We start from the raw sequence: 22,592 nt of genomic DNA, 5'->3' as shown, positions 1-22,592 counted from the left end.
GTGCCTATTCATAGTGTGAACAACTGAGAAGGTTGGGAAATAGGATCTTTACAGGGTCAAGTTGTCTCAAAGTTGACAAGAGTGGATCTCCTCCGACAAAATCTGCCTACTGAACCAGGCAGCTTCTACAGCTCTCCAGGAGGCCGCCATCCACCAGATTTGCTCATATGTGCCTCCTGTTGGATTCTCGTTGTAGGGGCTGTGTTCCTTCTCACTCCTTTCCTGATAAACCAATTCCCTGGTGGAAAGAACATCATCGCTGAGGATCCTAGGAGTGCCCTATGTCACTAAGCTGAAAGCGTTCGCCAGCTAAACACAGGCAATACTAAGATATCAGCCTTTACTGATAAGGCACGAGGGAGGTGGGGAGATGGCGGTGGTGTAGTGGCAACATCACTGGACTAGTAATCCAGAGGCCCAGGTTAATGGTCTGGGGTCAAGTGTTCAAATCCCACCACAGCAGCTGGTGGAATTTAAATTCAATTAACAATCTGGAAGCTAGACTCAGGAATGGTGACCATGAAACCATTATTGATTGTCATAAAAACCCACCTGGTTCACTAATATCCTTGAAGGAAGCAAATCTGATGTCCTTACCTGGTTGGCCTACATGTGACTTCAGACCCACAGCCATGATAGACTTGGGTTGTTTTCGTTGGAGCTGAGGAGTGACCTGATCAAGGTGTACAAGATTATGAGGGGCATGGACAGGGTGGATAGGGAGCAGCTGTTCCCCTTAGTTGAAGGGTCAGTCACAAGGGGGCATAAGTTCAAGGTGAGGGGCAGGAGGTTTAGGGGGGATGTGAGGAAAAACTTTTTTACCCAGAGGGTGGTGACAGTCTGGAATGCACTGCCTGGGAGGGTGGTGGAGGCGGGTTGCCTCACATCCTTTAAAAAGTACCTGGATGAGCACTTGGCACGTCATAACATTCAAGGCTATGAACCAAGTGCTGGTAAATGGGATTAGGTAGGTAGATCAGGTGCTTCTCACGTGTCGGTGCAGACTCGATGGGCCGAAGGGCCTCTTCTGCACTGTGATTCTGTGATTCTATGTGGTTGACTCTTAGTTGCCCTTTGAAATGCTATGACAAGCCACTCAGTTCAAGGGCAATTAGGGATGGGCAACAAATGCTGATCTTGCCTGCATAGCCCCCATCCCATTTAAGAATAAAAAAACACAATGGTAACACTCACCCTCCTTCAGTACCACACATCCAGAATTTTAACTCCAGGTCCTGTACTGGAGCTTGAACCCATAGTTATCTGACTCAAATGCTTACAACAAAACTCATATGTTGCATACAGAGTAAATAGGATAATTGCTTCCTTATAGAGGATAATTGGTGCAGTGCAGACATCAAGGAGCATTTGAATGCCAATGTCATCAACATTGCAAGAGTTAGTTATTACCTTGTACCAAAGCCAACTTTGCTTTCATCCTTCTTAATAATCCATAACAAATACTGTCCTTGCCAATTTTTTCCCCTCCTCCTGAACAGAATGAAATATCCTCAGAGCTGCTCTGCTACTTTAACAATGTATATAAAAGCCCTCCGATGAAGTAAAGGCAGTGAAGAGGCTTTGAGGAAATTCCAGGCCATTGTATCATTCCTGGACCATGGTTCCAAGGGACCAGGTATCCTACAGCACCTCTCCCAAAGGAGATGAGCCATGAATCAAATGCCAAATGTCAGAGCAATGAGGAAAGAGATTGGGCTTTTCACCCTTCGCTAGAGGTGACTGAGAAGTGACCTTATCGAGATTTATAAGATAGCAGGTAAGAAAGAATGGTAGATCTGGAACACAGCCTTAAAACCCAGATCAAGAGTAGAACAAGGCAGGAATAATGCAGTCTCTAATGATTGAAGGATAGATTGAGGACTGGTAGCAGGAAGTTCTTTTCACATAAGGAGTAAGCATGGGACAGTTAGATATCCAGTTAGAGCAGTCACGGGGAAAACCCTAGAGTCATTTGGGAAATAGCTGGATGCTGTGATTGTGAATGTTGTGTCACCCTGAATGGATGCTAAGATGGGGCCACTAATCTCCCTCCTCTATATTCATTTCGCGGAAACTGAGCCTTGATCCGAGGATACACAAATCATGTGACTGCCATGATGTAAAGTGGATTAGGCAGCATTTATCCATCACTGTCTGACTGTGCTGTGGCATGGCAGAATCAACATGCACTGTGGGAGTGGAATCACACCCAGGCTCAGCCAGGGCTACCCTTCCCCAAAGGACTTCAATGGTTCAGCTGGGTTTTCAGAACATTCTGGCAGCTTTCATGATCATCTTTTTCTGCTATATTTACTCTGTTCTGGAAAGAGCAGCCCGAAAGGGTGGTGGAAGCAAATTCCATAGTAGCCTTCCAAAGGGAATTGGATAAATATTTGAAAACAAATATTTAGCTTAACATCTGTCATAGGGAAAATGTTAGAAGCTATTATTAAAGGTGTTATAACAGGGCGCTTAGAAAAATTCAAGGCAATCAGGCAGAGTCAACATGGTTTTGTGAAAGGGAAATCACGCTTCACCAACTTAATGGAGTTCTTTGAAGGAGTCACATGTGCTGTGGATAAAGGATGTACTGTGTACAGTGGATGTACTGTACTTAGATTTCCAGAAGGTATTTCATAAGGTGTCACATCAAAAGTTATTGCAGAAAATAAAAGCTCATGGTGTCTGGGGGTAACACATTGGTCAGAATTTTCCAACCCTCACACAGCAGATTCCCCTGTGGCGGGACCAGCGAGTCATTGAAATCTCCGTTCACATCGATGGGACCGGAAGATCCCACCGGTGTGAGGGGCTGGAAAATTCCATCCATTGGTATAGATACAAGATTGACTAACTAACAGGAAAACAGAGGGTAGCCACAAATAGGTCTTTTTCTGGTGGCGGGATGTAATGAGTGGTGTACCACGGGGATCAGTGCTGGAGCCTCAACTTTTTACAGTTTATTTGAATGACTTGGATGAAGGGACAGATGGTATGTTTGCTAAATTTGCTGACAACACAATGATAGGCAGGAAACTAAGTAGTGAAGAGGACATGAGGAGTCTACAAAGTGTTGTAGATAGGTTAAGTGAGTGGGTAAAGATCTGGAAAATGGAGTATAATGTAGGCAAGTGTGAAATTGTCCATTTTGGCAGGAAGAATAAGAAAGAAGCTTATTATCTAAAAGGTGAGAGATTGCAGAGCTCTGAGGTTCAGAAGGATCTGGGTGTCCTAGTGCATGAATCACAAAAGGTTAGTATGCAGGCACAGCAAGTAATTAGGAAAGCTAATAGAATGTTATTGTTTATTGTGAGGGGAATTGAATACAAAAGTGGGGGGATTATGCTTCCGTTATACAGGGCACTGGTGAGACCACATCTGGAGAACTGTGTACAGTACTGGTCTCCTTATTTAAGGAAAGATATAAATGCATTGGAAGCAGTTCAGAGAAGGTTTATGAGGCTAATACCAGGAATGTCTTATGAGGAGAAGTTGGACAGGTTAAGCTTGGATCCACTGGAGTTTAGAAGAGTAAGAGATGACTTGATTGAAACCTTTAAGATTCTGAGGGGTCTTGACAGGGTGGATGTGGGGAGGATGTTTCCTCTTGTGGGAGAATCTAAAACCAGGGGGTCACTGTTTAAAAGTAAGGGGTTGCTCATTTAAGACAGAAATGAGAAGAAATTTTTTCTCCCAGAGGGTCGTGAGTCTTTGGAACTCTCTTCCTGAAAAGATGGTGGAAGCAGAGTCTTTGAATATTTTTAAGGCAGAGCTAGATAGATTCTTGATTAACAAGGGGGTGAAAGGTTATCGGGGGTATGTGGGAGGCTACAATCAGATCAGCTATGATGTTATTGAATGGCGGAGGAGGCCTGAGGGGCCAAGTAGCCTATTCCTGCTCCCTGTTCATATAGGACTATAGGAAAAGAGTACGTGTGAGAGTGGGATTAATGGTGTCTCTACTGAAGAACCAGCACAGTCATGATGGGTTGAATGGTCTCCTGTAAGATTCAGTGTACATCATGCTATGGTGGGATTTCAAACTCATAACCCTGCTGGTCCAGTATTTATAACCACTAAGCTCCTGTACCCAATTTCTAATGAGGTGACACTATCATGACTGGTGTAGGTCATTCAAAGGTGTCACTAAGCAAATGGGGATATACAACCAACCCGACAACTTGTGAATGTCGAACTGAGCCACAGACTATGCAACATCGCCTGCAATGCCTATCGCTAGAGGAACCCTGCACTGTTGCAGATCTTGCCGAATTCAACAACAAGGCGCAAAAATGTGTCCAGTTGTGGTTGGGCCATGTATAGACTGCCCATGGACATGATAAGAAGAACTATCATGATGTCCAAAGACCTATTACTCATTCTGGCTGCAGTCAGGCTTGCTGTCTCTGGAGATCCTCTGTGAAAGAATGTCCAAGTGACAGTGAGCCACACATGGGATCAGTCCACACACTGACTTCGCTCACCTTGGCAGTTAGAGGCACTAAAATCTGCCTCAGTAATCCTGTGCTAGGGAAAGAGAAAATCAGCCAGGTTTTCTACTGGCAAATGTGATTACATGGATATTGGAAGGGCCGATGATGGAGCAAGTGAATCAGGGGCAGCACATCCGAAGTGAGCTCATATATGAAAGATGGGGTCAAGTGGGTGGGGCATTAGGCAGCATATAGCATCAGCATGAATAGTTATCAACGGAAAAAGAGATTAGATTAAAGAGGAAAAGGTATACCACCATCCACATTGCCCCATGGCCTGGATTTATGAATGAACAGATAACTCATTGTTGTGAATGGACTGATGATTCAAGGTTGTGAAAGGACAAATCACTCAATGTTGTGAATGGACTGATGACTCGGCGTTGTGAATAAGCTGATGACTCAGTGTTATGAATGGACTGATGACTCAATGTTGCGAATGGACTGCTGGCTTGATGTTGTGAATGGACTGCTGACTCGAAGTTGTGAATGGACTGCTGACCCAATGTTTTGAATGGACTGATGACTCGGTGTTTTGAATGGACTGATGACTTGGTGTTGTGAATGGACTGATGACTCAATTTTGTGAATGGACAGATGACTCGGTGTTGTGAATGGACTGATGACTCATTGCTGTGAATGGACTGATGACTCAATGCTGTGAATGGACTGATGACTTGGTGTTGTGAATGGACTGATGACTCAATACTGTGAATGGATTGATGACTCAATACTATGAATGGACTGATGACTCGGTGTTGTGAATGGACTGGTGACTTGGTGTTGTGAATGAGCTCGTGACTGGCATTGTGAATGAGCTGTTGACTCGGTGTTGTGAATGAAATGATGACTCAATGTTGTGAATGGACTGATGACTCGGTGTTGTGAATGGGCTGATCACTCGATGTTATGAATGGACTGATGACTCAATGATGTGAATGGGCTGATCACTCGATGTTGTGAATGGACAGAATGCGAGTATTTCCACTTCATACTGGCTAATGTATTTAACGCAACAAAACATAACAATGGATTTTATTTAGAAAGGCACCCTAAACACCTCTCCACTAAAAGAGTCATTTACATTCCCTCACCACACACAGTATGAATAATAGTAGAGTCCACCACATTGCCTGTGTCACAACACCATAATGATTTGCATATTCAGTTGTTATTGATGCAGCCAGGCTGAACCAGCCCAATTTAAGTGATCTGTCAGTGAGATGAAGCAATCTCAATATGATTTATACCAGACCAGGGAGTAATGACTGCCTCTGGCATTTGGAATGCAGATACTAAAATCGAAGGCTTGCAATCGAAAAATTCACTAGATTATGAGTGACAATATATATTTTCCAGTTACATGCAACAAAGATGTATTATTTAATGTTTGAGCCTTTTAATCTCCGTATCTGTACTATAGATACATAAAAATAAAACACAGGCCCACATCTGCATTGTGATCTTACTTTCAAGATAGCAATATTCTTGTGTATGCTATTGAATGGAAGTCACTGACATCAGTCCTGCCCCATTTATTTATTTACTCTCATTTTATTCTTCGACTCTCTTCCCACAGCCCTCTTCTTCAACAGACAATGCTGTCCTGCCAAATGCAAGCTGCTTAAAAACCCCAGCCTGAGGCTCTCCCCGGGTTCAACCTGATTACACTGCCACTTAGTGGCTACATGTGAGCACAGCAGCTTTCCTGGGTGAGGGTCTGTTCAAAATGAGGAAGGAAAAGAAGGACTTGCATTTCTATAGCACCTTTCACAGCCGCAGGACGTCCCAACGTGCTTTACAGTTAATACTTATTGAAGTGCAGTCAATGTTATTAGCGTAGGAAACATGACAGCCAAATTTTGCATAGCAAGATCTCACAATTTTGTTAAATTTCTTTTTCACAGGATGTCGGCATCACTGGCTAGGCCATCATTTTTATTGCCCATCACTAATTGCCCTTGAGAAGGCAGTGTCGAGCTGCCTTCTTGAACTGCTGCAGCCTATGTGGTGTAGGTACACCCACAGTGCTGTGAGGGAGGGAATCCAGGATTTTGACCCAGCGACAGTGAAGGAACAGTGATATATTTCCAAGTCAGGATGGTGAGTGACTTGGAGGGGAACTTGCAGGTGGTGGTGTTTCCATTTCTGCTGCCCTTGTCCTTCTAGGTGGTAGTGGTCGTGTGTTTGGAAGGTGCTGACTAAGGAGGCTTGGTGAATTCCTGCAGTGCATCTTGTAGATAGTACACACTGCTGCCAGTGCGTTGATGGTGGAGGGAGTGAATGTTTGTGGATGGGATGCCAGTCAAGCGGGCTGCTTTGTCCTGGATGTTGTCGAGCTTCTTCATGTTGTGGGAGCTACACTCATCCAGGCAAGTGGAAAGTATCCCATCACACTCTGACTTGTGCCCTTAGATAGTGGACAGGCTTTGGGGAGTCAGGAGGTGGGTTACAATTAAATAAATGGCCAGACAATCTGCTTTGGTGACATTAGTTGAGGGCAAATATTCGCCCGGACACCAGAGAGAACTCACTGGACTATTTTAAGATTAGTGCTGTGGGATCTTATATGTTTCATCCAAAATACCTAGATGGAAGACAGCAGCAAATAGATGGGAACACCACCACCTGCAAGTTCCCCTCCAAGGCACTCACCATCCTCACTTGGAAATATATTGCAGTTCCTTTGTTGTTGCTGGGTCAAAATCCTGGAACTCCCTTCCTAACAGCACTTTGGGTGTACCTACATCACATGGACTGCAGCAGTTCAAGAAGGCAGCTCACCACCACCTTCTCAAGGGCAATTAGGGATGGGCAATAAATGCTGGCCTTGCCAGCAATACCCACATCCTATGAACAAACTTAAAACAAAGACTATGCCTCTGACAGTGCATCACTCATTTAGTAGTGCACAGGAATGTTAGCCTGGATTATGGGGTGAGGGTATTAGTCCTTAGTCACATCTTAAGCAGCCTGTAAATATTGATCATTGGGCAATGCTGAATTGGTGACTGACCTGATAACCCTGCCAAAAGGTGGCAAGTAGCATTCGTGCCTGATAAGTGCCAGGCAATGACCATCTCCAACAAGAGAAAACTAATCATCTCCCCATCACATTCAACATGCACCACATGTTCAAAATGTTCAAAATGGCGGCTCACCACCACCTTCTCAAGGGCAATTAGAGATGGGCAACAAATACTGGCCTCGCCAGTGATGCCCACATCCCATGAACCAGTAAATAAAGTTCGGCATTGCTATTTTTTATTCTGTCTTTGTTGCTATTTTATCAATGTTTGTGGAAGTGTCTCACAATAGCCCAGACTAGAAGCTGTATGTGAAGTGAAAACCCCCCATGAATATTATCTGCTGTAACTAAAGAGTAGAAATTGGTATGTGTTGCCCGTGTTTATCTGGATGTATAATGGGTGCAGAGTGTGACAATTTAGCAGCAGGGTGGCCTGTGCCCAATCTGTACAGGCATTGATCCCACAGCTAAATGCATGGAGTTCATCACTCTGAAGAAGAGCTATATGGACTCAAACCGTTAACTCTGTTTCTCTCTCCACAGATGCTGCCAGACCTGCTGAGTTTTCCAGCAATTTTTGATTTTATTTCACCATTTTTTATTTGTTGTGGTCAGGCACCTAATCAAGTTGTTAGGCCCGAAACTATGTTAATAAGGGGCTTAACATCTATTGAAAGACCCCACTACTGGCTTGGCTGATGAGGATCCTGTCTCTTATTGATCTCAGCCACCTAAATCAGTAAGATTCAACCTATGATCCTGGGTCTTTACAGGTCAGTGGTAGGGACATTATCATTGGCTTGAGCACTTCCCTGATCGATGGGTGACGGAAAAATCAGCAATGGCTCCTGTTGTCAATAGCTATCCAGTGGATTGGGATGGAAAGTATGGATGGTGCGTCTGGGCTTCAGTTCATTGGTAAGATGACATTCACCAAGGGAACCCACACAAAGATCGTTCATTTGAATGAGGTTGGAGAAGCTGCCAACTGTACCCTGAGGGGTGGCCGGTAGGTGGACAGGGAGGAAAGGTACCAGAAGCTTTGGTAGAACAAAGAACCATTGGGTTTTCACCCTGTTTTCTCCATATTCTGGTATTGGGAGGGGAGTTTTGTGGGTTAATCTTCCCACAACACTACCCCCATGTTTGAGAGATTTGCCTGATGACTTCCTGAATTATTCCAGAATTCCACCCATTCCATCCTTGTTGGGCCAAGCTGTGTGAAAGAAAGAAAATTCCCTGAGGAAATGCCTCCTCCTACACAAACCTAGTTCCCCTTGAGTGAGGAGCTATATTCAAATGTTATTTTCAGCTCATTAAAAACTACACTATAGCAGTGACACATTTCAAATGTGCATCATTGGCTGTAATACATTGTGGGAAATTTTGAGGTCATGATGTCGCTATATAAACGCAGGAGTTTCTTTCTTTTCCATTAAGTCCTTGGTGATATGTCAATTTTCCCATTCTCTGAATAGAGTCGAACTCTCTTTTGTACCCATCCAGACATAAAGCACCCATTCCAATAATGGGCAGCGTTCCTGTCCCTGCAATTGGCAAACAGGTCCACATTGCTGACATGGATGGTGAGGAGACTCTCATGTATGTCCACCAGAATTTCAGAGCAACAGAAAAATTGACTGGAACAGAAGAACATAACAAACAGGAACAGGAGTTGGTTGTTTGACTCCTTGAGCCTGCACTGCCCTTCAGTCAGATTATAGCCGATCTGATTGAGGCCTTGACTCCTCTTTCCTGCCTGTCCCCTATAACCCTTGACTCCCTTGTCAATCAGAAATCTATCTAACTCAGCCCTGAATATATTCACTGATCCAGCCTCCATTAGTCTCTGGGTAGAAAATTCCAGAGCCAGTGGAAAGCTTCCTCAGCATTGGGAATGCAGTAGGGAGCTGGCCCAATGCAGAACCCACCCTCTTTTCCCAACATCCTCACCTCCAAGTCTGCGATCATGGAGTCAGGAAAATTCAGCCCATTCAGGGACCTGAGGTTAAATCCTCTCTGCCTACTTGAAATCTTGTGTTCAGCTCTGGGCACCACACCTCAGGAAGGATATATTGGCCTTGAATTCACAAGGGAATAAAAGGCAGATTCACCCGAATGGTAACGAAGCAAAACGGGTTAAATTTTGAGGACAGGTTGCATAAAGCTGGCTAGTATTCCCTTAAGTTAAGGAGGTTGTGGGGTGATTGAATCGAGATAATTAAAATGTTAAAGGGATTCTATAGGGTAGATACGAAGAAACAATCCCCTTTGGTGAACAAGAGGATATAACCTTGAAATTAGAGCTGAACCATTTAAGAGGGAAATCAGGAAGAACATTTTCACACAAATGAAAGTAGAAATCTAGAATTCCTTCCCCTAAAAGCTTGTGGATTCTGGGGTCAGTTTTCAAGATGACAATTGAGATATTTTTGTTGGGTCAGGGTATTAAGGGATTTGGAGTAAAGTTGAGGTACAGATCAGCCATGGTCGGGCTGGACAGGCTTGAGGGGCTGAATGGTCTTATCCTGTGTCTAATGATCCCGAATAATCCAAATTATTGTACCTTAGTAAAGGCACAAAGAATGAATCATGTCCATGTTAAAGCAGACAGGATACTCTGGCTTTGAGGAATAGGAACATAGGAATAGGAGAAGGCCATTCAGCCCCTCAAGCCTGCTCTGCCATTCAGCTAGATCATGGCTGATCTCCTTCCTCAATGTCATTTTTCCACAGATACACAGGTCCTCATGTTTTCCTGAAGAATGTACAGTGACGTTGTGAGATAATGTGAACAATATGTCATGAAGAACGTTCAGCTGGATTTTGCACGTTATAATTCCTCTTGTCACCCTATCCAACAGCTTATATCGGAGTCAGGGAGCGCTGTTAACAGGCTACAGGATGCTTGGAATGTAGATTGCCAAAGAGAAAGCCTACCGTTTCCATAGCAACACTGAGGCCTGTTTTTCTGGTGCGTTTTCATTGTACATGTGTTACATAACAGCAATTAGAACTATTTGAAAAATGTTAGAGTGAATACATGGAAACAATTAGCACTAATAATCTGCAAGTTCTGTAGATGAGAGGATATCTACAGAGGGGCCTTTCAAGTAGGTGTTGCAGTGCAGGGAATCTGAAAGTCAGTGTTACAGTCCTCACTCCTGTTGTCCCTTTAGGGCTTTGGGGTAGAAATTATTACATTGTTCATTGCAGGTGAGACAGTGGCCAAAAAAGTCCAATTTTGCAGAGCTATGTCCTACGTTCCAAGAGAGATGGAGACATGTCACCACATTGGGCTAAGTGATATTCAGATAATCTAAGGGCTGCCTAAAACAGGCGCTAAGCCATTTGTGTAAGTTTTTGAGGGGCATCATGATGCCTATTTTAGTAGTTCTGCCAGAGGTTGGTCAACACTGAGTGATACAGACACCGGAGCTGCTCCCCTCAGTTTTTTGGATCATTCTGTGCCCTTAAAGGAATCGCTGGAGGCCATCACCAAAACGGCCGGTATTTTCAATATGAAGCTTTATGAAGCTTGTGGAGGATGGGGGTGAGCAGAGTGCTCCTCCCAGCTCCACAGCACTACTGCAAGCTGCTGTCAGCCCCTATTTACACCCAACCCCCATATCCGACCCCCCTCCACCCCACCTCCCCCCCCCCCCCCCCCACCCACCTCCCACCATCACCCACTCCCTCATCCACACACGTCCTGCTTTCCACCCGGCCTAGTTCTCCGGACGGTGAGGCAGTCGGCTCAATTTGATGCTCTGGAGTTTGGCAAGTTGCCTCTGATGCCCAGTTAGTGCTAACAGTCTGCTGCCAATATGCTATTGAGACCCAATACCCATTAGTTATGCCTCAGGTCTCCAACTATTAGGGTTGCCAACTCCATTTGGGCATATTCCTGGAGGTATCATCCCCTGATCCCCTGCCAGCAACCACCCCGACCCAATCCACCCACCCCGCCATTGGCTGTCTGATCCACGCACCCTCATGTAGCCTACCTTCCCACACTGATCGGAAAGCGAATGGACTCTTCACTGTCTGATTAGATGATTCTTGACTGTCAGAAAATAGCCATTCCCCCATATCCAATATTTTTATAAACCAGCAAGCAAATGTGTTCAAAGAATTTTTTTAGAACAGAATTTTATTTTAACCACCTGCTTTGATTTTTCTCCCAAGATACTCAGAGCATAGTCCTGGGGATTTGTCTTTAATCCTGGAGACTCCAGGCCAAACATGGAGGGGTGGTAACCCTACTAACCCTAACCTTAATCCTAACCTTAACCCTAACTCTACTAACCCTAACCTTAACCCTAATCCCACTAACCCTAACCTTAACCCTAACCTTAACCCTAACTCTACTAACCCTAACCTTAACCCTAATCCCACTAACCCTAACTCTAACCCTAACCTTAACCCCTAACTCTACTAATCCTAACCTTAACCCTAACCCTACTAACCCTAACCTTAACTCCAATCCCACTAACCCTAATCTTACTAGTCACTGGGCAAATGGCCCAGAATAAACGGCAGCTCCACACCTTGCTGGATTGTGATGTTATGAGACCCATGAGTCAGGAACAAACCCGCTGCCGTGTGAGCTTCATCATAAAGAGGAGAACACAAGTTGACATCCAGCCTCCTCATAATTATTAGGGTGTCTCCTTAGTCAGCCACTTGTGCTGACCTTGAACTCCACCCATCCAAAAAGACCCTCCTCCCACTTTGAGGAATATCTCTGACTCACTAACTGTGTAGTCAAGGTCAGATTTGAAAAATGGTGCGCGTCACCTTTCAAACTCACTCCACCATCTTCTACCTTCCCCCTGTCACCCACCAACTTCCCCCCATCGCCATAGACCCACCCAATATCACCATTCCTCTCCCCCCTGTCACCCTTGAACCTCCTGATACCCTGGACCCTATCACAATTCACCTTCCCTAGTAGTCAACACCTCTTACCGTCCCCATGCCTGCCCTGACCCTGCCTCCTTCCGAGCCAATTGTCTAGTCTGCCTCTGCGCACCCCCCTTCCCACAAGAAACCTTCACCTACCAAACTCCCAACCTGTCGCATCCCACTCCCACCTCTGACTGTGACTGTTCCCTCCTAATACCAGTACCCTGAGTTCTCACCCCCCCAAGAGCCCCATCATTGACACCACCAATCCTGTCTCTAAGATACTCTTTTCCACCCCTCTACTTCCCTGGGCACTCTCTCACCCGCCTCTCCCCCGCCTAGCCTGGCTCCCATGTTCAGCCTTCGCTCCACCCTACCCTCCCCCTTCCAGCCTTAGCCTGCTTCCCGTGTACAGCCTTGGCACAGTGTTTACTAACGGCACTCAGTATGAGTGAAGTTATGCGAGGTCCCCAAGAAGAAGAAAGTCGCATCTATGGACCTCAAAGTCATGGAAGAGGTGAAGCTCGCCAGGTGCACTCCACTTATATACAGTCATAAAACTGAACATTCTAAATTCTCGCTGGCCGAGAACTTAATTTGGAGGGGTAGCATAATTCCAGCAAAGCGGCGGTTTAATGAGCATGCATGAGATGCTAATGCATGCGAATGGGGTTCCCAGCATGGTTCACCCGGAAGCTCGATCCGCCTTTAACACCCCTGCTGTTTGTGGGAGTTTGCTGGGTTGGTATTGGCCGCCACATTATAACAGTGACCCCATTTCCAAAGTCCATGACTGGCTGCAAAACAATGTTGTGAGACTGAAACATACTAGATAAATGCAAACTCTTTCCTTTATGTTGAAGATTGCACAATGGGTTACTGGAGGCAGACTCAGTGGGGAACATTTTCAGAAACGCACAGTTACCCTGGTTACCCTTACGGCTCCAAAATGAGCTCATGAAGATTTCTGCCAAGTCTCACTCTGTTTTGTGAGGTTCACTGTAAAGAGATCCCACAGTTTTGTCCTACATTGTGAGATATGGTTATTCAGAAAGATAGGAGGCAGTGAGACTGGTCATAAAAGGAGAGGCGACTGATTTACATTTCGGCAATGGAATTTGGAAAATGTAAAGAGTAGCTTTAAAACCTGACGCATTGAAAGTCAGTGATTTGCGGATGTGTAAACTGCTGTTATACTCGGCTCAACCCAAGAAGAAAAATCAACTGGAACGTTTTCCCATCCGGAGATTGGGACAGTGTTTCCCAGGGTTAAAGAAGAGTGGAAGCTTTGTGTGATACCAATAGTCACAAGTTTTATTTGGATGTTCATCAATAGAATGAATTCATAACCCACAAAATGTATTTCAGAATTTGCTGGTGGGAAGTTTAGTGCCTGGGCTGGGAGGTGGGGGGAGGAGTGATGGTGGGAGAGGGTGTGAGGAGGTGGGGTGGAGTGGTGGTGGGAGAGGGTGTGAGGAGGTGGGGAGGAGTGGTGGTGGGAGAGGGTGTGAGGAGGTGGGGAGGAGTGGTGGCGGGAGAGGGTGTGAGAAGGTGGAGAGGGAGTGCGCATGAATAATGGAACCAGCCTCATGGGCTGACTGATCATTCCTACAACATTATGGTTCCAGCAGTGACGGTGTTACTTATGGATAAATAACCAATAGGCAGCAAGAATGACAGTGATGGCTATTACCCACATTATCACTGGTTGGGTTACCACCCTCAGGTATATGACAGTATTAACACTGTGTATTAGGGCTACGATGCTTTACCAAAATGATTTGACAGAAATAGCAGCGAGCCTTATGCTAGAGCCTGGAGGTTTGAGAGAGGTTGCAGCGTGCATGGAGATTATAGTCGTACACCACAGATTCAATATTCCTCTATTTTTCAGGTTACTCAGGTCCTGACTGCAAGCAGCTCAATGCAGTGAAATGGTTCAGTTATAGTCAGCGGGCCCTCCTCTACCTTTACATGGAACATGTTACACTGAGATTTATTATTGGGGAGGGTGAGTGGAGCCCTGCACGAGTATTTGTCACCCCTCGGTTGCTGTGCAGCAGAACACATTAACTAAGTGTGTTTGTGTCATGATTTCATGTCAAAAGCCTTCTGGATTACTTGAGAAGAAAATAACCTGTTGGTAGATTCACGGTATGGTGAGGGGATTATTTAACCCCACACTGGCTCCGGGAGCAATGTGGATGGCAAGACCTGAATATGTGCCCAATGATGTTAGTGAGAGGCCAAAGCCAAATTCAGCATCGGGCCTTGTTCAAGTGCCCTTTGGGAATTCAGATGCAGCCTCCTGGTTGGAGCCTGATGACTCCTGCTTTGCTCCTACATATATCCACCATACAGGTTGGTCCTGGGAGGGTGGGGGATGGAGCAGAGGTGCAGAGACCTGCAGCGACACTATAAGACTTTGTGGCACTATAAGAAGCTTCTCCTGGCCCCACACTAATGTAACTTCTAAAATGTGGTGTGACCATTTCTTTGAGTGACCTCCAACTGTCCCTTTAAGTCTCCCTGGTTCAGCCATTCAAGGCCCAGTACCAGTGGAGCATACAAGGCTCCACTCGTTTCTAACCACATTTTGCACCAGGTTCTATGACTGATGTTAGCACACCAATTTGCATGTGCTAGGTGTAAAATATCTGTTTCAGACAGGCACCATGGATACCTAGAAGTTTCCTGATTCTAACTTCATGACTGGCCCCCTTGCAGGGCAAATCAGCAACCATTTGATGTCCAAAAAACTGGTAAATATCAGTTAAATTTTTCCATCATAAAACTTTACAACAAAGTGGGAGTTCTCTCACCTCTGAGGCATTAAATCCTAGGACTAAATAGGATATACAGTACAGAAACAAGCCATTCGGCCTAACCAGCCCATGCTGGTGTTTCTCATCTATGCCTACCATCATAATCCTCCATTTCTTCCCTCATGAGCTTGTTGTGATGATGTGATTTATGCATGAGTGATATCAATCTATAATTTCACCAACTCATCAAACTGTTTAAAAAGGACTTTTTAAAAACTAGAAAAGACACTGATTTAGATGGCTGCCAGGAGTCACCTGACATCTGGTATTGCAAGTTGACTAGCTTCTGGGAAGTTGCAATGTGAATTACAATTCAGACAACCTCATGGAATTTCACGCCTATGATGTCAAGAGCTACTTCAAAAGGATTTACAGAAACATGTACCAGACCTAACATTTACATTTCTATCAGACTATCTCCCCAGGGGAGACAGAAGGTGTGCTGGAACAATAGTTATATGAAAGATGTTTTCCTATCTCATCAAGATGGATATTGACTCATTCAGGGGTTAATGGCTGGGTCATTACAGAATCTAATCATCTCCTGCCATGAAACAAAAGCCACCATCGATTCAGACATCAGATAAACAAACCCCTTCTGAAATAATTATGGGGAGAGAGAGGCCATGTGACTGAAGTAACCATTTTGAAATCTTTTTAACAGAGCACAAATGCTGCTAAAGAAAAAAATGATCAGTAGTCTGGAAAAGCTGCCAGTGAAAGCTTCTGTTCAGTGAAGAGGAGCAGCTCTCTTCTCTCCTCTCCCAAGTTAAGGCCCTACCACTATAAAGTTAAAGAATCCAGCACAGAGATAGAGAAATTTTCATTGAAAGGAACCTCAGGTGCAAAAATCATTGAATTTTTGGAAAAGACGGATTACGTTTCAAATGGAAATTGTCTCCAGCAACTGCAGGTTTCAACTCCACTCCTGGAACTTCATGATCACCATGAAAAATTTTTGCCACAGCCAAGGACTCATAAACACTCCTTTTTTGTGATCTTTCAGCATTGAACTTTAATTTGGCTAAGAAAGCAACTACCTAGAGCATAACTTGGAAATTTTGTGTGTGTGTGTTGCAAAGGAGACCTGGGTTTACCTTTTTAAATATTTTTATGTGGGTTTTAACTCAATAGAAATGAACCCCTTTTTGTTTTAAATTCAAGAAAGCCTGCCAGGCTAGTTTCTTTGCCATCAGCACATAAATGATTAAGCACAGACAGTTAGTCAATACCTTCATCCTTCTAAATTCATTTTAAAAAACCTGTTACGGTCAGACTTGGAGTGGTGTGACAGGGGAATCATTTGTACCCCTCCTCACACGGTCATAACAAGTTTAAATCTCATTCTGGAGACCTAGGCACAAAATCTAGATTGACACTAACATGCATTCCTGAAGGAGTGCTGCACTGGCAGAGGTAAGTCATTAAATCAGCGTTCCCTCTCACGGTGATGTAAAAACACCCACAGCAATATCCAAGAAAGAGCACTGGAATTATCCTAGTCAATATTTTTTCCTCAATAATAATACATTTAATTGGCTGTGAACTCATTACTGTTTGTGGGATCTTGCTGTGTGAAAATTGGCAGCTGCGTTTCCTGCACTACAGCAGTGACTACACTTCAAAAAAGTACTTCACTGACAGTGCAACACTTTGGGACATCAATAGGATGTGAAAATCGCTATATAAATGTGAGTTTTTTTCTATATGCACAGTCAATAGGCTGCATTTTGCAGAGATGACATAGGTCCCACTGCTGGGGTGAAAAGGAGGGGCCAAATCCGTTAGCTGGGCAGCGGGACCCAGGGCCACATTTTGCCGGCACGCAGTGGAACAGCATCCTACCCCCAAGAACTGCCAGCCAATCAGAGGGCCGGCAGCTCAGCAGCCTCAAATGCACCACCAGGAGAAGTGGCCACTGCTGGGGGTGCACCTGCAGGACGAGGATACGTCGATGGCCGTGTGCCCTCACAGTCAGGTAAGTGGGGGGTCTTGGGGCACTGTGGCTAGCCAAGCAAGTCCTGCAAGGCAGAAGTTTGAGGGTCACTGAGGACAGGCGATGCCATTGCTGCGTGAGCAGCCAATGCCATTGGGGTCCTCACACAAACAGCAATGTGACAAATGACCAATTAAATGTTCCACTGTTTATTGAGGGATGAGTGTTTCACAGGCTGTTTGTGTGAGGTGAGTGAGCAGTCTTATTGCATTTTGTTTTGAACGTGTAGATAAAAAGAGAGAAAAATACAATCAGCTGGCATTGAGCCTGTTAACATGAGAATGAAAACATTAAAAGGTGACCCAATTAGTGAGGGCAGAAGTCATTCTGTCTTCAATTCATCAAACCAGCTAAACAGGTAACCCACAGCGACAGGAGCCCTGCAATGTGCCTGTGACTTAATTGCTTTGCTTCTAGGATATTGATGTACATTAATCTCTGGTATTGAATGTACACTCATCTCTTTCAGGCTTGAGAGGGAGCTTGAATCACTTGAAAACGTGGACGTTGCCATCTCTAAAGAAAACAGCATTGAGGAGAAGCTGAAAGATGAGGAGAAGGTGTGTACAAAGGGGAAGAGTCAGCAATGAGAGAGGGACTGTATATATTTCTGTAGTGAATGCTGCATTCGTCAGAGTGATCGATGTGAAATGGAGCATTACTTTTCTCGACATAAAATTAGTGTTGCCAGTTTAAGTTGGGAATGCTGAGCTCAGGCTTGGGCTCATTGGTGATGCAACCCCATGTCAAATAGCTCACCAACACTTGGGCCTGGGCTTCCTGCCGACTCTCCACTTCGCTATGTGAAATGGGTGACTGAGAGGAGCAAATTAAGAAGTCCAAACCCACTGGAACCCAACCTTTCACCTAAACAATCATTTGGGTGGAGGTTACTTTCTGCATTGATACTCCCATATTCCTGGTGAGCAGGGCATCACATGACACATGGAAAGCCAGGCTCGCTAGGTGATGGTGAGTGCCCTGAGGTGGTGAACAGGTCACTATAATATGAGTTTAAGTGCCAATTCTTAAAGATTTTCTCTTATTTTCAAACTATTGCCACTTACATTCTCATGAGTCTTTGCTGTTATAAAAAATGCTTTCCCCCAAGCGCAATTATATGGCGCCAATAGGCTTCCCAATGGGAATTTTCGAGTCGGACATGCATGAAAAATAAGGAGGATCCACTGAGGGATGCCAGACTGGGTGATAAACACATGGTGCCAACCTGCAGGGACCCATATACTGAAACAGAGACTGAAGTACCCCACTTCATGGCAATTAAAGTGTTTAGAAGTTATTCTTCCCAAAGGAACTTGCAACAACAGACACTATGGCACCACTGCAGTATGCAAACACCCAACCAGTCGTATTGTTGGATGTTTCCTCAGAATTGAGCAGGATGGATTTACCTTCCATCTTCCTCACCGCCACATTCGCCTCCACAACCCCCAACCTACCCACTCACTTTCCTAATTCTGAACAGGAGTATGACACCCAAGCTCTATAGTATTTCCATTCCAGCCCTAGCTCCAGTGCAAGGGGTGGGAAAGCAAGATGGAGGTGGAGGATTCTCAGCTCTGTGATAGCATGTCAGGCGTCAGGAGGTTGGCAGCCCGAAGATTCTGAATGGACATTAATGATATGGACTGGTTGCAGGGTGGGGGGGCATAAAGTTGTGAAAAGTCTCTACCTGGCAGTCCTTTCCTCTGGGATCCCTGCTCTACAGATCCTCCAGTAAAATCAGCTCCATGGACAGGCCTTAGTGTGCCAGTGGGTCCCATATTGCTCACACTGGAGACTGGAATAAGGGACTGGGACACACCCTCCAACCCCATACTTCCATTAGGCTACAACCTATCAAGTTTATAATGCCCACTTCTCTCGCTGCCCACCCATCTCCCCTCACACCCCCCGTTCCCCGTCGAACCCAGGAGAGCCCCAGCATTCTATCAATGATGTGAGGGGTACAGACCTGGTGACCTAAGAGTCCACCACTTTTTCCTCACCTTTGACCCTAGGGCTGAGAGTTCCACAGGGGCCAAGGGTTAGAAACGTCATCTGTAGCATCTCACGTATAGAGTGGCACACAAAAAAGAGGCACTCCGAGCTGATGAATAGTCACTATTGCCCATTTCACAGCCTCCATCAGGATGTCACCAATCACCTTATGGAGATGAGGTCCCATTGAGGAGACCCTCCATTGTGTTATGTGGCACTACCATCATGCTAAATGGAATAGACTTTGAATATACCTAGCAACACAAAACTGGGAATCCATGAGGCACTGTGGGCCATCAGCAGTAGCAGAATTGTACTCAACCACAATCTGTAATCTCATGGCCCAGCATATCCTCCACTCTACCATTACTATCTAGCCAGGGGATCAACCCTGATTCAATGAAGAGTGCAGGAGGGCATGCAAGGAGCAGCACCAGGCATACCTAAAAATTAGTGTCAACCTAGTGAAGCTACAACACAGGACTACTTGTGTACCAAAAAGCATAAGCAGCATGCAACAGACTGAGCTAAGCGATTCCACACCAACAAATCAGATCTAAGCTCTGCAGTCCTGTCACATCCAGTCGTGAATGGTGGTAGACAATTAAACAACTCACTGGAGGAGGAAGTTCCAGAAATATCCCCATCCATAATGATGGGGGAGCCCAGCACATCAGTGCAAAAGATAAGGCTGATGCATTTGCAAACATCTTCAGGCAGAAGTGCCAAGTGGATGATCCATCTCGGCCTCCTCCAGAGATCCCCAGTATCACATCTGCCAGTCTTCAGCCAATTCAATTCATTTCACGTGATATCAAGAAATGGTTGAAGGCACTGGATACTGCAAAGGCTACGGGCCCTGACAACATTCCAGCAATACTACTGAAGACTTGTGCTCCAGAACTTGCTGCGTTCCTAGCTAAGCTGTTCCAGTACAACTACATCACTGGCACCAATCCGACAATGTAGAAAATTATCAAAGTATGTCCTGTCCACAAAAAGCAGGACAAATCCAATCTGGACAATTACCATCAGTCTACTCTCAATCATCGGTAAAGTGATTGAAGGTGCCATCAACAGTGCTTTCAAGTGGCTCTTGCTTAGCAATAACCTGCTCACTGAAGCTCAGTTTGGGTTCTGCCAGGGCCACTCAACTCCTGACCTCATTACAGCCTTGCTTCAAGCATGGACAAAAGAGCTGAACTCCAGAAGTGATGTGAGAGTGACTGCCTTTGACATCAAGACAGGATTTGACTGAATGTGGCATCAAGGAGCTCTAGCAAAACTGGAGTCAATAGTAATCAGGGGTAAAACTCTCCACTGGTTAGAGTCATACCTACCATGAAGAATATGGTTGTGGCTGTTGGAGACCAATCATCTCAGACCAAGGACATCACTCCAGGAGTTCCTCAGGGTAGTGTCCTCAGCCCAGCCATCTTCAACTGCTTCATCAATGACCGTCCTTCCATCATAAGGTCAGAAGTGGGCATGTTCGCTGATGATTGCACAATTTTCATAAGAACATAAGAACTATGAGCAGGAGTAGGCAATTCAGCCCCTCGAGCCTGCCCTGCCATTCATTACAATCATGGCTGATCTCATTTCGGCCTCAACTTCAATTTCCCGCCCTCTCCCCATAACCTTTCAACCCATTACAACCCAGCACCATTCGTGATACTGAAGCAGTCCATGTCCAGATGCAGCAAGACCTGGACAATACCCAGGCTTGGGCTAATAAGTTGCAAGTAACATTTGCGCCACACAAGTGCCAGACAATGACCATCTCCAACAAGAGAGAATATAACCATCGCCCCTTGACATTCAATGGCATTACCATCGCTGAATCCTCCACTATCAACATCCTGGGGGGTTACCATTGATCAGAAACTGAACCGCACCAGCCATGTAAATACTGTGGCTATAAGATCAGGTCCGAGGCTAGGAATCTTGTGACAAATAACTCGCCTCCTGATTCCCCAAAGCCTGTCCACCATCTACATGACACAAGTCAGGAGTGTGATGGAAACTCTCCACTTGCCTGGATGAGTGCAGCTCCACCAATACTCAAGAAGCTTGACACCACCCAGGACAAAGCAGTCTGCTTGATTGGCCCCCCAATCCACAAACATTCACTCCCATCCACCACCTTAAACATTCACTCTCTCCATCAATGACACACAGCAGCTACAGTGTGTACCATCTACTCACAGAGGCTCCTGCAACAGCACCTTCCAACCCGTGACCTCTACCATCTCGAAGGACAAGGGCAGCAGACACATGGGAACAACACCACCTGCAAGTTCCCCTCCAAGCCACTCACCATCCTGAGTTGGAAATATATCGCCGCTCCTTCACTGTCACTGGGTCAAAATCCTGGAACTCACTTCCTAACAGCACTGTGGATGTACCTATACCACATGGACTGCAGTAGTTCAAGAAAGCAGCTCACCACCAACTTCTGAAGGGCAATTAGGGATGGGCAATAAATGCTGGCCTAGCCAGTGACGCCCACGTCTCATGAAAGAATTAAAGAAAGCTCCGGGCCTTGGCTCACCTCCTTGGTCATACAGGGCACTGTACTCTATAGGTCTCGGACAGTTGCAGGACACTGCAATTCAACAAAAGGACTCCTGCAGCTGCCATCCAACTGAGGGAACATAGGGACATGGGGAGCTGAGGGAACATAGGGACATGGGGAGGCCATTCAGCTCTTTGAACCTCTGCCATTCGATTAGATCACGGTTGATCTGTATCTTTACCTCATTTCACTGCTTTGGTTCCTAGCTGTTACCTTACAAAATCTCAGTTTTGAAATTTTCGTTTGACCCCAGTATCATCAGCCTTTCTGTGGAGAGAGTTCCAGTTTTCCATTGCCATTTGTGTGAAGAAATGTGAGGAACTCCTTCAATCAGCTTGAACACCTCAATTAGATCATCCTTTGACCTTCAATACTCAGGGGAATACAAACTAAATTCATTCAACCTGTCCTCATTTTTTAGGGTTAATACATACAGGAGCAGTAAAGGGGAGCCATGTCCTGATACTGTGCTCCGCCTCCTGGCAGTGTATGCTGCAATGCTGACCTGGGGGATGGTACATGGACTGACACAGAGAGTAACCCTCCTCACATCCATAAAAACCGTCACCACCTTCTCCTCATCTTCCATCAGGCAGGAGGCCAGGGCTGTCAACGCCAGATGTGTTTCCAGACTCAGGTCTCTGTCTTTGGCTCCTTAACGATCATCTCATCATCTCTGATTGTCCATTTGTCCTCATCACTTCAGCCTTGGCCAAGACTGATAATGGTGGTAATGACTCTGGAGGGTTAATGCCTACATTAA

At 45.3% G+C, this 22,592-nt stretch overlaps 1 protein-coding gene across 3 annotated transcripts in view; it reads left to right on the top strand.

Moving 5' to 3' along the window:
- Positions 1 to 22,592, top strand: part of palm1a (paralemmin 1a) — a 290,290-nt gene that overhangs the window by 250,868 nt on the left and 16,830 nt on the right. For all 3 annotated transcript variants that reach the window (XM_078555629.1, XM_078555627.1, XM_078555628.1), the window contains one exon: positions 17,720 to 17,810. In XM_078555629.1, coding sequence (XP_078411755.1) covers positions 17,720 to 17,810 — 91 coding nt within the window. The remainder of the gene's footprint in view (positions 1 to 17,719; positions 17,811 to 22,592) is intronic.

Source organism: Cetorhinus maximus, chromosome 13, assembly GCF_964194155.1.
Source record: "Cetorhinus maximus chromosome 13, sCetMax3.hap1.1, whole genome shotgun sequence".
Lineage (NCBI taxonomy): Eukaryota > Metazoa > Chordata > Chondrichthyes > Lamniformes > Cetorhinidae > Cetorhinus > Cetorhinus maximus.
The sequence above is the reverse complement of the archived record's forward strand: the minus strand, read 5'-3'. Positions and strand labels throughout refer to the sequence as shown.